This window comes from Amblyraja radiata, chromosome 16, assembly GCF_010909765.2.
Source record: "Amblyraja radiata isolate CabotCenter1 chromosome 16, sAmbRad1.1.pri, whole genome shotgun sequence".
Taxonomy (NCBI): domain Eukaryota; kingdom Metazoa; phylum Chordata; class Chondrichthyes; order Rajiformes; family Rajidae; genus Amblyraja; species Amblyraja radiata.
In genome coordinates this window covers 21,528,417-21,541,707 of record NC_045971.1, presented here as the reverse complement: position 1 = coordinate 21,541,707, position 13,291 = coordinate 21,528,417, and the positions used below count along the sequence as shown (strand labels likewise).

The window sequence follows — 13,291 nt, the reverse complement described above, 5'->3', positions numbered from 1 at the left end:
ACATTCGCTGTTGTCAGAAGTGGGACAATTTATTAGCAGCACTGCACCAAAGGTCCACTCTGATCTCCAGAATCATCCCTATAATAGAGTTCTGTCACACAATATTATTGCGGCAAGGAAGTGAGCTGATGAACAATAGTTAGGTTTGTATTAGAAGTGTTCTCCTGTATTAAATGCAACTATTACAGCTTTATTTAACCCAAATTTACAAAGTATTAGGAGCAGGAACCGTAGACTGCGCATTAAATAACCAATACACTGCTGCGATCTTTTGAAAGCACTGTTCCATTTTTATTTTACGCTTATTTCAAGTTATAAGAAAATTAAAAGCAAATTTGAATTTTCTGTTAAAAAGGTAAATACGTCACAATTTAAAATCACTCGTGACTAAACTTTAGAGCACAATGCAAACATTTGAGAGAAATTGCAATTTTTGGAACCAATTAATTCTGCATTTTTAACACTGCATTGAATTCAGTGCTAAATCCAGGTTGGTTTGTTGACAGCGGACGGGTGCAACAGCATCGTTCTATAAACTGCGACCTTTCTCTCTCCTTCTGTTTTTATTATTGATAGCAAACCATATGATTGAGGTTGAAACTTTTGTGTTGGATGAATTCCTCTTCTTGTCACGCGTCCTCACGGGAACCAACGCAAATCCCTCTACACCTGCACTAGGAACTCGCCACCGTTATTTCTCACTCATAACCCATCGTCTGTGAGAAAGGGGCCACTTAGAGAAGAAATAGATTTTGGTAAAGCACTCAACAAAGCTTTAACATAACGGCGTGTTGGTAAATGGGATTTCTGGCAAAGTCGAGCCTATACTTGCCGCGTACTGTAGATAAAACCTGTACATTGGTCATGGGCTGAGTTTGGGATGAAATTCATAGACGATGTATAATAATTAAACTCTCGCCATTCTACCTGTGTCGTTTTACGAAAAGTGGGATTATTTTCAGATCTTGAATCACTAATCCCAATTGTTTTTGTTTTTATTTTGAAGGGGGGAGTGGTTCTAAATGTCGGAATCTTCAGATTCATTGGGAGTGGAACTTTTAAACATTTAAAACCTCGGGGACTGCTCTTCGTGGAGATGCAACTCAACAAGTCTGATAACCGTGTGGGTTATTTGAAGGGATCACCACGTAAAACATATAGAAACGTTATTTCTCTCAAAGCTTATCTGCATGAGGTTTTGTTTTTTTTTTGTTTAACTACTAAAGGCCCCCACTGCCCCCAGGGAGCGCGGAGTCTCCAAAATTCGATGCACAATATAAAACAGAAATAAAATGGACGCAATGTGTGTGCGTTTATTACAAAACATAACGCCATATAGCTTTCCTTAAAGTAACAAGACGGTCGACGAAATTCGGAGCTCATTCTTCAGAAATAAAGTTCGGTTTCCAATTAAAATATAAAAAAATAATATTCTAAACTTCTGAGTTTATGTCTCTTTGTTTTCTTCCTTGTTAATCAAAACGATTTCTCAGTCTCGCCACCCGATATACGGTGGGATTGAAGCCTTGCAGACACATGCAAATAAATAGATATGGAATCCACGGACCAATGTTGCTGGGTCTCTCGGTATCATTCTAGCTGTACCCACATCCGCAGCCCAGTATTTAAGTGCTCTTGTCTTTTGATTTACACTCAGTTCATCTTTAAAATGTTCTTGATGCGCTGGCGTAGAGTTCCCACGTAGCTAATCAATATACCTACAGTTCAAGAGAGAAAATGATAGGAATGATTGAACAAATAATAAAATATCTGAAGTAAATAACAGCTTTCCAGCCCCGTGTCTGGCACTTTTGAGGTGTCCCAGGCCTCTGTAGTAATAAAAGCGAATGCGGATGTTTTGTTTATACACGAGGTATGCAAAGCAACAGCCGACGATTGCTTGGGTACAACAACACGCATGTTTTGTTTCAAAATACCTTTGAGGGTGATCATGTTATTGAGAATCAGGAAAATGTGTTTGTTGTGTAGAGAGAGCGTTGTGAGTACCGGGATGAGTGTGTAGATTAGAATACGATTAACGTTTCCCAAGATTTGGGATACGAGACACCAATGGGGACTGGGAACTTTCACTGTTGACTTAAACTTTCTTTCACGCTCTGGATTCAGACTCAATAAATAGCCGGGGCAAGGGAGACTGCGGCCACTGATGGGTTCCATATCTTGACCCTTCAAAGCCCCTTTTGTACATAAGACGGGGTGCGAAGGAAATGAAACACGGGGGGGGGGGGGGGATAAATGTTACTTAAAAGTAAAAGTAAGAAGGAAAATACAGGTTTGAAGGGGACATTGGAAAAGTGAAAGAGTAACTAAACAGCATGAGGTCGGCATCATCTGGGAACGCTTGAAATTGAGATGAAAAGAGCTCATTATTGTTAGGTATTTATTTAACCTCTTCTACATGGCACGGGTTACACATGTCACTATCTTTCCGAACAGCTGCCTGTTTCGGTTATATAGTGGAAACAACGGGGCTATTTTGAAAACATCTCGGCACCGAGTGCTACATATTTACCTGATTGACAGCAGACGCTAAGGGCCGGCAGACAAAGGCCAGGATTCTTCCATCCTCCAAACTGAAAAGGCATAACTGAGTCTCTCGTGTGACAGATAACTGCAGCTCGTTACCTTGCTATCCATCTCGTCGTTCTGCAGAACTTGGTAAAGGAAGTCGATATACCTCGTGGCCAGTTTAAGGATCTGGATTTTACTGAGTTTATCTGAAGGCAAAGTGGGAATGATTTTGCGAAGAGTTGCAAATGCATCATTGAGGGACTGCGTCCTCTGACGCTCTCTCACGTTAGCCACGACTCTCTGGGTCTGAATGTCCTCTAAGCTCTGCGCCAGAGGAGAGATCTTCATGCCTTTCTTCCCGGTACTGGGTCTATGAGACCTTTGGCCCGAACGCCTCTTCCTGCCATTTCTCTTCTGCTGCGTGTCCTGTTCCCCCTCGCTGTTGCTTGAACTATCCACTGGAGAAAACGGAGAATTGGAATCCTCTTGCATATTGTGTTCAACCAAGCCTCGAAGGTTGGCGTCAGCGAGCAGTGAAAAGAGACTGTAAACAGAAATTGTGAATTTGCAAAAATAAACAAACTTACAGATGTGCTTAGCAACTTTACTCCCAGCGGTCCTTAATTCCTCTTTCTATCTTTCACTGGTTTCGTGGGGGTTTTAGCTTTCAAGATCCAAGTCAGGGCCCACATCCTGGGGAAGCTCAGAAATGATTGGGCCACATTCCCTCTAATGAGTGGGAGTATTCTGTTGGCAAACAGTGCTGAAAACACCCACTAACATCTGTATAAAATCAGCCTGCGGACCAACTCCCATTTTTTTCCAAAGAATAAAGTTGATCTTAAAGGATATCTTAGTGGAATGTACTCGGCTACAAAACGTTTCATGTAACAAGACTTGCAAATTAACTAGTCCGGCGGTGGTTAATTCGAGAAGAATTCGCGATTCGGGAACAAAAGACGGAATGGTTACATTTTGAGAAATCATAAATTCGGATTGTGAAGTATAATTTCTACTTGAAACTTAACCGCTTGGGTTGGTTGGTTGGACTCAGAATTTTAGGTTTTAAATGGTTGCACGGTTGTAACCTGAAGATGCCGCGTTGAAAGAAGTAATGAAATGCTCTGTTTCTAACCTTCTACTGATTTTAAACATCTGGTTGAAAAATGTTCATAAAAGTCATTGCGCTTTTTTTTTTTTCTGAATCAACTAATGAACGGTCCTACGAAGGTTCTGCATAACGGAACGACGCTCTGTCGCGAATTGTGTATTTTAACAAAATATATACATATTTCACTTTTATTTGTTCTTTAGCTAAATAATGCGGATAGCGGCGCAGTACGAACGGAACATGCATATTAACACATACCGGGATTTTTCAGTCACAGAATTTCTGGCAGATCCTTCTTATTAAAATGGATTTAAATGTAGAATTGTAACAGTTCTTCTTGCAGTGCTGCTGGCTTAGATTTTTAAGTAATTTAGTTTTAGCTGCCCTCCTTTACGACCAAGCGTTCCTGGGACATCCGCTCACCTCTCTGAAGATAACGGAGACGCAACAGACTGGGACAAAACTGCCTGTAAAAGGTGGAATATTAACGTATTTAACTTTCCCCGGCTCCTTTTGTTTTACTGGAGTGAGAAAACAAAACTTCGATTATCGCAAAGTATACGCCAAAGTAATTTCAAGATATTCTAGGAAAAGTGTGATGTTTAAAAGTCACTGGACACAATTATGCACAAGAAGGTTTGCCCGTTACTTGTTGTTTGTAACTATCCGTGTTGTCTATGTGGGTTGGCGCGCCCCCCAGCGTCTTTCCGCAGACTTGCTGCCTCTGAGAACCAGAGGTGCCGACTAAAGGCAGAGGTTTGCATTTATTTAGCACGATTTGCAAAATGGGAGTGTAGTGATTGCTTTAGCACAGACAAGATTATCAATCATGTCTCAATAGCCAAAAGCGGCCACTTCGGAGCTTTCATTGTAATAACCTTATGTTTGTTTGGGGGGGCGCAGCTGGTAGAGCTGCTGCCTCACAGCATCAGAGACGCGGGTTCGATCGCGACCTTGGCTGCAGTGTGGAGTTTGCACGTTCCATCACACAGACTCGCGACTTTGTAGGTTAATTTGCCTCTGTCACTTGTCCTTAGTGTGTAGGGTGTGGCTGTGAAGGTGGTATAACATAGACATGTTGTGAACGGGCCAAAGGGCCGTTTCTATGTTGTATCTTTCAATCGATCACTCGGGCAATAGTAATCAGAACAGCTTGTCTTCCACAAGTGTCTTTGGAGGTCTTGAATGTTGCTCTAACCACTAATGTTGCCCTATACACCCCACCCCCCAAGAAAAAAACCCCAACATTCAATTAACGCATATTTAAAGGGGCAGGCTTTATGTTGCTTGCAAAGTTTGGATGAAAACGAATACTAGTTGTTATATCAAAATGGTTGGTTAGACCAATTGAGGTTTTTTTAGCAAACACAATGTGTTGGAGGAACTCAGTGGGCCAAATATCATCTATACCCCTCATATCCCCGCCCCCTTTCCCTGAACCCACCTATAACTTGCCTGGTCCTGTCCCACCCCCACCTCTTTTCTTAGCTTTCTCCCCCCCCCCCCCCCCCCCCCCCCTCACCGCCGCACCTCTCGCTACAGATAGCTTGAGGAAGTGTCCCAACCTGAAACATCGCCTTTCCATGACTTCCAGAGATGCCACATGATCTGCAGCGTTACTTCGTGTCTCTTTTTGTAAACCAGCTTCTGCAATTCCTGTGTCTGCATCTGTGGATCAAATGGACAGATGAAGCTTCGGATCAGGACACTTCTTCAGAGCTTTATTAGGTCTATCTTCATAGACGTGTGTTTAAAAATGTTTTCCCACATAAATGTGTATGTTTTTATGTGGGTCTGAAGAAGAGTCCTAACCCAAAATATCTTCTTTCCATTCCCTCCACAGATGCTGCCTAGCTCACTGAGTTCCACCAGCACTTTGTGTTTTGTTCAAGATTCCAGCATCTGCACTTCCTAATGTCTCAAATTTACTTTATGAGTTAGGCATTTAAGGACATTTTCAATTTCTGAACGGTGTTTAAAAACCGTTGTCTTTTATTTAAGTTCCAATCTTTATTTCACCTCTGGTGGTACACAACTAATTCCTGAATATTTGTGCATTCGAGTTTTGAAGTAAGACTTGATTCTGCTCGTTTAGACGACACATGTGCTGGAGTAACTCAGTGGGTCAGGCAGCATCTCTGGAGAAATAGGATGGTGGGGGACCCTTCTTCTGACCCAAAATGTCACCAATCCCATTTCTCCAGAGACGCAGCCTGACCCGCTGAGTTACTCCAGCATTTTATGCATATCTTGGTATAAATCAGCATCTGCTGTTCTATGTTTTTGCTACTTAAATCTGCATCTTTCTGAATCACTGACAGTCACAAAATATCAACATGCTCCTTTTAATCTAACTGATGAATATGTCAAAGATTTGAAATGATGAATTATTTTCCTCTTTTCATTTATTCCTTCAAGTTGTATCAGGTATGAAGAATATTACAGATTATTGGAATAGTTCACACCTTTTTCAGGGCTGCATTTTATATTTCTGAATGGAAATGTCATACAAAGTCTGCCTTTCATGGATGTGGCAGTTGGAGGGAATCTATGCTGATAGGCCACTCGCAATGGAAAATATAACATTTAAATCAAAGGAAGTGTGAGAAATTGTCAACAAGGATTTAAAAAAGGAAGGATTTGCTGGAACTAAGCATTTAAAAAGTTCCTTTCTATCCCGAGATGCTGCCTCTTTTACACCAGCATTTTGTGTCTATCTTCAAGAAGTTCCTTGAAGAAGTTACAGGAGCAGGCAAAGGTGACAGAATAAATCTAATGCCTTTGAATTGTGTGAGTGTGACCTGTTTGCAGTATAACTATGACAGTGCAGAGCTTCTGCATCACAGATCCAGCAGGGGTTCAATTCTGATCTTGTATGTCTGTGTAGAGTGTGCACTTTCTCCCTGTGACTGTAGATTGGTTATTGCAGTGCGACAGCTAACACTGTTCACCAAGGCTTCTGGTGTTCAAATCTCACCAATTTCCTTCAGTCTCCCAAGAATCACATCTCAGCAAGAGAGCTCCGTCCGAGAGTAGGGAATATTAATGGTTAAAAAAAATCCTTTTTAATTTGGTTAAATGTTCACAGAATACTCGGTCTATAAAAAATAGCCAAAATAGAGTGGTAATTTAAAATATATATATTTTCAGTAATTTTATTTATATAAATTTGTAATTCATTCACACAAATTTTCAGTGATACAGAAACACTTTTATTTCTGCAGCGGGTAGAGCTGCTGCCTCAGCGCCAGAGACCCAAGTTCGATCCTGACCTCGGGTGCTGTCAGTGTGGCAGGGTGAGTCTCCTCATGTGCTTCGGTTTCCTCCCACATCCCAAAAATGAATCCCAATAGTTTAATTTGCCTGTGTAAAATTCCTCCTAACATCTAGGGAGTGGATGAGAAAGTGGGGTAACATTGAACTTGTGTTAACATGGACTCACTGGCCTGTCTCCATACTCTGTCTCTAAATTAAACTTTTGTAGTTTGCAGAACTGCTTGATATAGCAAATATTATACAATTGGGCTAAACTTACCTATAGACTAAAAATGTAATCATTAGCAGTGTTAGATGAACCTGTCAAAGTCAAGTGCAAGAGGAATCAATGAAGTCTTTTTGTTTCAATTAAGCTGTGATCCCCGTTTGTTAAACATTTGTTAGAGATTTGCTGTGATCTTGAGCAACTCTATTGTGTACTTTTGATTAATATCTGGCGTGTGGGTAACAGAACCTGACACTTTATTTGTAATAACAACACGTTTAATTGTCCAATGCAAAGCTGTTGAGGCTCAGCCCAGCTCGACATGTTTATAGGAACTTTGATGCGTACTTTTTACCAAAGTTTCACATGAGGTATGAGTTCATTTGTTTGTATGCACATGTTTGGATATTGGATTCCATTTATTTTTGTGTTAACACATTTAGTGTTAGTGCTAACACATTGCTTGTGCCAACTCAATCCACTGCAAAAATCATAAAATTGGCCAAAATACAGACCAAAGATAAATTGACATTTGTACAATTCCTAAACGAGCCTTCAGTTTATCCCAGTTCCTGGCCCCTTGTTGTCTATAACTTTAAAAAATAGGTGTTAGGCCTCAATGTCACAATCCCCGTGAAAACCACACAGCAATAGCACACTGACGGCTGTAGAGGACACAAAGACACGAGCAAGGGAGACGGGTCCACATGCACTTTAAAAGGGACAATGTTCTGGACAGGGACCTACATGCCAGTAGGGAGATCCTCTGTGATAAGGAGACCAGGACATCTACTGAAGAGTGCCTGGTAGAAGGCAGCCTCATTAAGGTAAGGAGACAACTGCTCTGAGGGAAATGGACTGAAAATGTTTTGGGTCAAGACCCTTAGAATAGAGATAAAGCAGGGAAACGGGTTATTTGGCCCACCGAGTCCACGCTGACCATCGATCATCCATTTACACTAGCTCTATATCATCCCACTTTCTCATCCACTCCCTACACACTAGGGGAGCAATTTCCAAAGGCCAATTAACCTACAAACACCTATCTCTGGGATGTGGGGGGAAACTGGAGAACCTGGAGGAAACCCACGCAGTCACAAGGAGAACATGTAAACTCCGCACAGTCAGCACCCTGGGGCAGGATCTAACCCGGTCTCTGGCACTGTAAGGCACCTTCAACTGGACTGAAAGGGTAGAGGGTAAGCAACCAGTATAAAGAGATGCAAGGAGGGGTGGAGCAAGAGGTGGCATGCGATAGGTGGATACAGATGACTTAGTGACCACGTGGGTTTTCCCAGGTGCTCTGGTTTTTTTCCACACTCCAAAGGCATGCAGGTTTATAGATAAATTGACTTCAGTAAAATTGTAAATTGTCCCTGGTGTATAGGATAGTGCTAACGTACGGGGTGATCACTGGTCGGTGCAGACACGGCGTGCCAAAGGGCCTGTTTCCGTGCTGTATTTGTAAAGTCTAAAAGTGTGGAGAGGTTGACTGGCAGATGGTCAGGTGGAGGAGGGAAGGGTGGAAACAGTGACAGAGGCTGGGAGGTGATGAGTGGAGCCACAGTACCCTTCTCCAGGAGCGAGACTGCTTGCACACCTGGGAGATATAGGAATGAATATCATTTCCTCACAAGATGTCACGAGATTGCTCAGATCTGAGGGAAATTCTCACGATATTTTACCTGGAGGTCTGGATTTGCTCAACCAAATGCCACTCAAAAGGCAGAAATATCACCAGCTAAGTAACTAGTGTAAATATACATTTGTTTGTTAAAATCAGTTACGACAAAATGGCTGTACCTCAATCATTACCTGATCCCCTTCCACAGATGCTGCCTGACCCATTAACTGTTTCCAGCAAATTTCCATTTATTTATTCACCTGTGTTTTGTTCACTGCTGGTGCATCTGCAAAGAGGGATGTGAGGAGTATTTATGTGTGATCTGGGCTCCTAGTCTTGTACTATGTTGATGGTGACAATTGGTTTGTGAAGAGGGTCACTTGGGAACTTTGCTTTAACAGAATCTTAAGGATCATTATTATCAGGAGGGTCCCTTAACCTGTGCCCAGTGCTTTCTGTCTCTTAGTGAGACATGTTCTTTATAGAGAGTGATGGGTGGCTGCATCGCACTGCCAGGGGTGATGGTGGAGGCAGATGTGATAGTGGCATTGACAAGGCTTTTAGATAGGTACATGGATATACAGGGAAAGGAGGGATAAGGATCACGTGCAGGCAGAGGAGTTCAAGCTACTGCAGCATCATGTTTGGCACGATCGTTGTGGGCCAAATGGTCTGTTTCTGTGCTGTACTGGAATGCGCTGCCAGCATGGTAATGGCATTTAAGAGGATTTGGGTTATGCAGGAAATGGAGGGGTATGTATCATGTGCAGGCAGAGGATATTAGTGTAACTTGGCATCATGTTCAGCATGGCCATTGTGGGTTGAAGGCCTGTTCCTGTGCAGCATTGTTCTATGAGAAGTAAGGCTGCCAATATTGAGCAGGACAGAATCTCAGCAGCTTTCCTTTTCTTCCTGGTCTCCATACATCCGTTGCCCTCCAGCAGGGGCGGATTAAGGCTCACTGGTGCCCTAAGCACTGACCAATCTTGGTGCCCCCCTCCTTTCCACACTGACCCAGTCCATTTTAGTTGTTGACCTGTCTGACCAGATATACAATGCAGGTTGCAGCAGTACAAAAATGTATTCATATGATAACACAATATACTGTACAAACTAAGCCAAGCTTGGGCTACATAAAGTTCTACAAAAATGCAATACAACATCTATTTTAATATTTCACAAGTTAAATGTATCAAAGTTCCAATATTCATGACCTGAAAGGCATTTTTCTACATTTCATTCGCAAAATCACTGATAACATCCTCGAAATTAATACTTCTCAGAATGTCTGCTTGAATTGTTAATATACACAGTGAGTCGAGTCTTTCTTGAAGCATAACTGATCTATTTGGGTTTTTTACACGTTTCAGTTGTGAGAAAGACCTCTCTGTTGTGCAGTTGGTGACCATTAATGTTAAAAATATTCTTAAGGCAATTTCAACATTTGGAAAGGCACTCTCTAGTTTGTCTTCTGTAATTGTGTTGTAAAGTTCCATGTGAGTGAAAGATGTTTTCTTGGTTGTTTTAAACTTATGAAGAACATATGAATGGAACTGCTGAAGCTCTGTAGACAAAGTGTTGTTCATGTCATCTGGATAAGCATCAATGAGTGTCTGACAAGTCTTTGAGTACCTTTCACTTTCTGATAATTGGGAATTAGCACCTTGTTGGGTGGCATTAGGAACATCTATCAGACAAGAGAATCTGTCTGCTATTTCACTGCACACCTTTCGTCTCCTCCTCATTTCCGTTTCTAACTTTTCAACAATTACATAAAAAGTGGAGATACGGAACTTGTCTCTGGCACTGAGAATGACCTCTGGTGCATTTCCATCGTTGGGCATTCTCTTTCTTATACGCTTACGCGTTTGAGTTGCTTTGTATTCTACATCAGGGAGCATGTCCTTTGCAAGTGATTCAAATCTCTCAAACTCATCTCTTGATGTGTGCAACTGGTCTGCCAATGATGAATACAAATCTGCACGTTTGCAAGGTCACATTTTCACTTTGAAGAAGTTGACTTGTTCCATGAAACTTTTCTAAAGTTTCATTCCAAAAATTCAGCATGAACACAAATTCCAGTTCTTGCATCTTGTTTGCAATATTCTTTGCCTCCCTTCTAGTGTCACCTTTTTGCAACTGGTCATCTGATAAATCTTCCAAAGCTTCCAGAATCTTGAAGAGTTGATAATTGCTGCAGTTGCCACAGCACGTGCTTCCCATCTGGTGTCTGAAAGTGATTTCAACACTTTTTCATTTCCAATGCAATCTTTGAGAATTCTCCACCGAGCAGTTGAGGCTGAAAAGAATGTGTAGAGCAGTTGTACAGTGGAAAAGAAATCTACTACAACTTGACAGCAATCCACAGCACTTCGTCCAACTAAATTTAGTGAATGAACTGCACAGGGTACATAAATGGCAAACTGATTTGCATCCAAAAGTTTTTGCTGCATGCCATTGTAACGTCCAGACATGTTGGCAGCATTGTCGTATGACTGCCCTCTGCATTTAGCAAAATCCAATTTACAATCATCACATAAGTACTTCAACACCTGCTGTGCCATAGCTTCACCAGTGTGGTTTTGTAATTCCAAAAATGTGATAAATCGTTCAACTGGCTGTCCATCTTGCAAGTATCTGGGCACTATGCTCAGTTGGTCAACATGCGAAAGATCAGGCGTTGAGTCCACAGACAGACTGAAGTACCCAGAAACATTAATTTCGTCAATGATGACGGAGTGCACTTTCTTTGCCATTAACTCAATAAGTTCCTCGCATATCATTTTGGACAGGTACGAAGGGTTGCCTTTTCCAGCATTGCCATACCGTGATATGTGAGCAGCCAAGAATGGGTCAAACTGACTTATCAATTCGAGTAGCCCCAAATAATTCCCATTATTGAGAGACCCAAATTTTTCCACTTTTCCTCGGAATGCCAATCCTCGTTCAGCCAGTGTGCAAATGACTGCTACAACACACCGAAGCACATCCTCCCAGTAATTGTACTCCTCTTCAATTTGTTTTTCCAGTGGCTGTGTCAAGCCTAAGCCTTGTTTCCGAGTTAAATATGTCAACATGGCATCTCGGTGAGTTGTACTTTTTTCATGGTTGTCAATTACAGCAGTGTTTCTCCAGTCACTGAATCCTTCATTTCTAGCAAAATGCGTTGACCCTTTGGGCGCAAATAGTTTACAAACAAAACAGTAAACTGATCCTTTTGAAGGAGAGTACAACAGCCATTCTCTCTTGTAGTGTTCACCATTGGCTTTTATTCCAAAAAATATTTTCTGTGAACAGTATCTCTTTGGCTTCCCACTGATGAAATTGCGACACGATTTGTCAAATAGCCCATTGTGGTGCTGACATTCACAAGCAACCCAATAAGTCACATCATCACCATAAAATTCATCCCACAACCCTGGGTCCTTAGCTTTGTTCATTTCATCCTTGGTCAGTTCTCTAAACTCCTTGGACAGTTCAAAAGCATTTACACATCTTGTCGTAGAACTAGGTCCAGGTTGTGGCACTTCATCATGTGCAACGTCATCATGAAAATCTGGCCTGGCATATCTGATGAGATAGATTTGATTCACTTGCTGTCTCTGAAGACTGACACTGGTTTTGATCTGGATCATCTTTCTCTGCAGTTTGTAAGAAGAAATCTGTCAGCTTTCCTGTCTTGGCTACAATAGACAGATTCTTTTGCTCATTCTCTTTTGCACGTTTTCTCTTTTGCGCACCACTCAACTGAACACGCTTCATTTTTGACGTTTACATGGGGCTGAAATTAAAAGGGGGCAGAGAGGGTCATTGAAATGACTGTCATGACAACTGAATTTGGCTCCATCATTTTACTTTTAAACACATGCTATGACACTGCACCTCGCCAACAAAAAATAGCTTAAATCAGGCAAAAGTAGACACAAAAAGTCTCAAAAAAGATCGACAGATAAGAGACGACTATGTATATTAATTAAATAAAGGATCATTGAAGCTGTATGACATCTTACCAGTGCAGTGGTCTTAGATTTCCAAGGATATCGCACACATCATGTCTGAGGCACAGAGGTCAGTCGAGAATATTCCACAACAGGAAACATGTGTTAATGATCTTACTGACCGACAGAGGTCAGAGTGCACTGCGCCAGCAGTGCCCCTTGTGGTACACCTGGGAAGATAACCCTAGGGTGCACCATGATCAAGAAACAGAACATTATGATCAATTTGCACTAGTTTTATCAATGTTGGTTTTTTTACAAATCTTCATTCGTTTTTTTTTCTTTTCACCCTTTTCCCAACTTTGTGGTGCCCCCTTTGGCCCTGGTGCCCTAAGCACGTGCTTAGTCTGCTTAATGGTTAATCCGCCCCTGCCCTCCAGGTTCCACCTCGTTGTCCTCAGGGTTTTTGCGAGATTGTGCACCACGAGGTGTGCGATGAAGACTCTACATGTTTGCAGTGCAAATCTGGACTTATGCGGCAATAGTCTCTCGGCTCAAGAAGACCAATGGTGTTTTCCACCCTTAACTTAGTTCCTGAATGGTTT

At 41.8% G+C, this 13,291-nt stretch overlaps 2 protein-coding genes and 1 long non-coding RNA gene across 4 annotated transcripts; 1 reads left to right on the top strand and 2 right to left on the bottom strand.

Annotated features, from left to right (window-relative positions):
• Window positions 1-266: 266 nt before the first annotated feature.
• Window positions 267-4,307, bottom strand: LOC116982036 (twist-related protein 2-like). Of its 2 annotated transcripts, XM_033035313.1 has the most exons (3): window positions 3,902-4,307; window positions 2,534-3,076; window positions 267-1,718 (listed from the first exon to the last, which is right to left on the bottom strand). In XM_033035313.1, exon 2 carries the CDS (start codon window positions 3,022-3,024, stop codon window positions 2,551-2,553), a length of 474 nt encoding a protein of 157 aa, XP_032891204.1. In that variant the 5' UTR covers window positions 3,025-3,076; window positions 3,902-4,307; the 3' UTR covers window positions 267-1,718; window positions 2,534-2,550. The 2 variants fall into 2 exon arrangements, with proteins under 2 accessions (XP_032891204.1, XP_032891203.1); XM_033035312.1 differs by lacking the exon at window positions 3,902-4,307 and having other exon boundaries at window positions 1,129-1,718; window positions 2,534-3,232.
• On the top strand, window positions 3,553-3,962 carry LOC116982037. Its single transcript, XR_004414334.1, has 2 exons — window positions 3,553-3,643; window positions 3,847-3,962. It is a non-coding gene; the product is annotated as an uncharacterized LOC116982037 (long non-coding RNA).
• A 5,683-nt stretch (window positions 4,308-9,990) lies between the features above and the next one.
• On the bottom strand, window positions 9,991-12,188 carry LOC116981745 (zinc finger MYM-type protein 1-like). The gene has a single exon (XM_033034796.1). The coding sequence runs from the start codon at window positions 12,186-12,188 to the stop codon at window positions 10,809-10,811; it is 1,380 nt and encodes a 459-aa protein (XP_032890687.1). The 3' UTR covers window positions 9,991-10,808.
• Window positions 12,189-13,291: the final 1,103 nt, after the last annotated feature.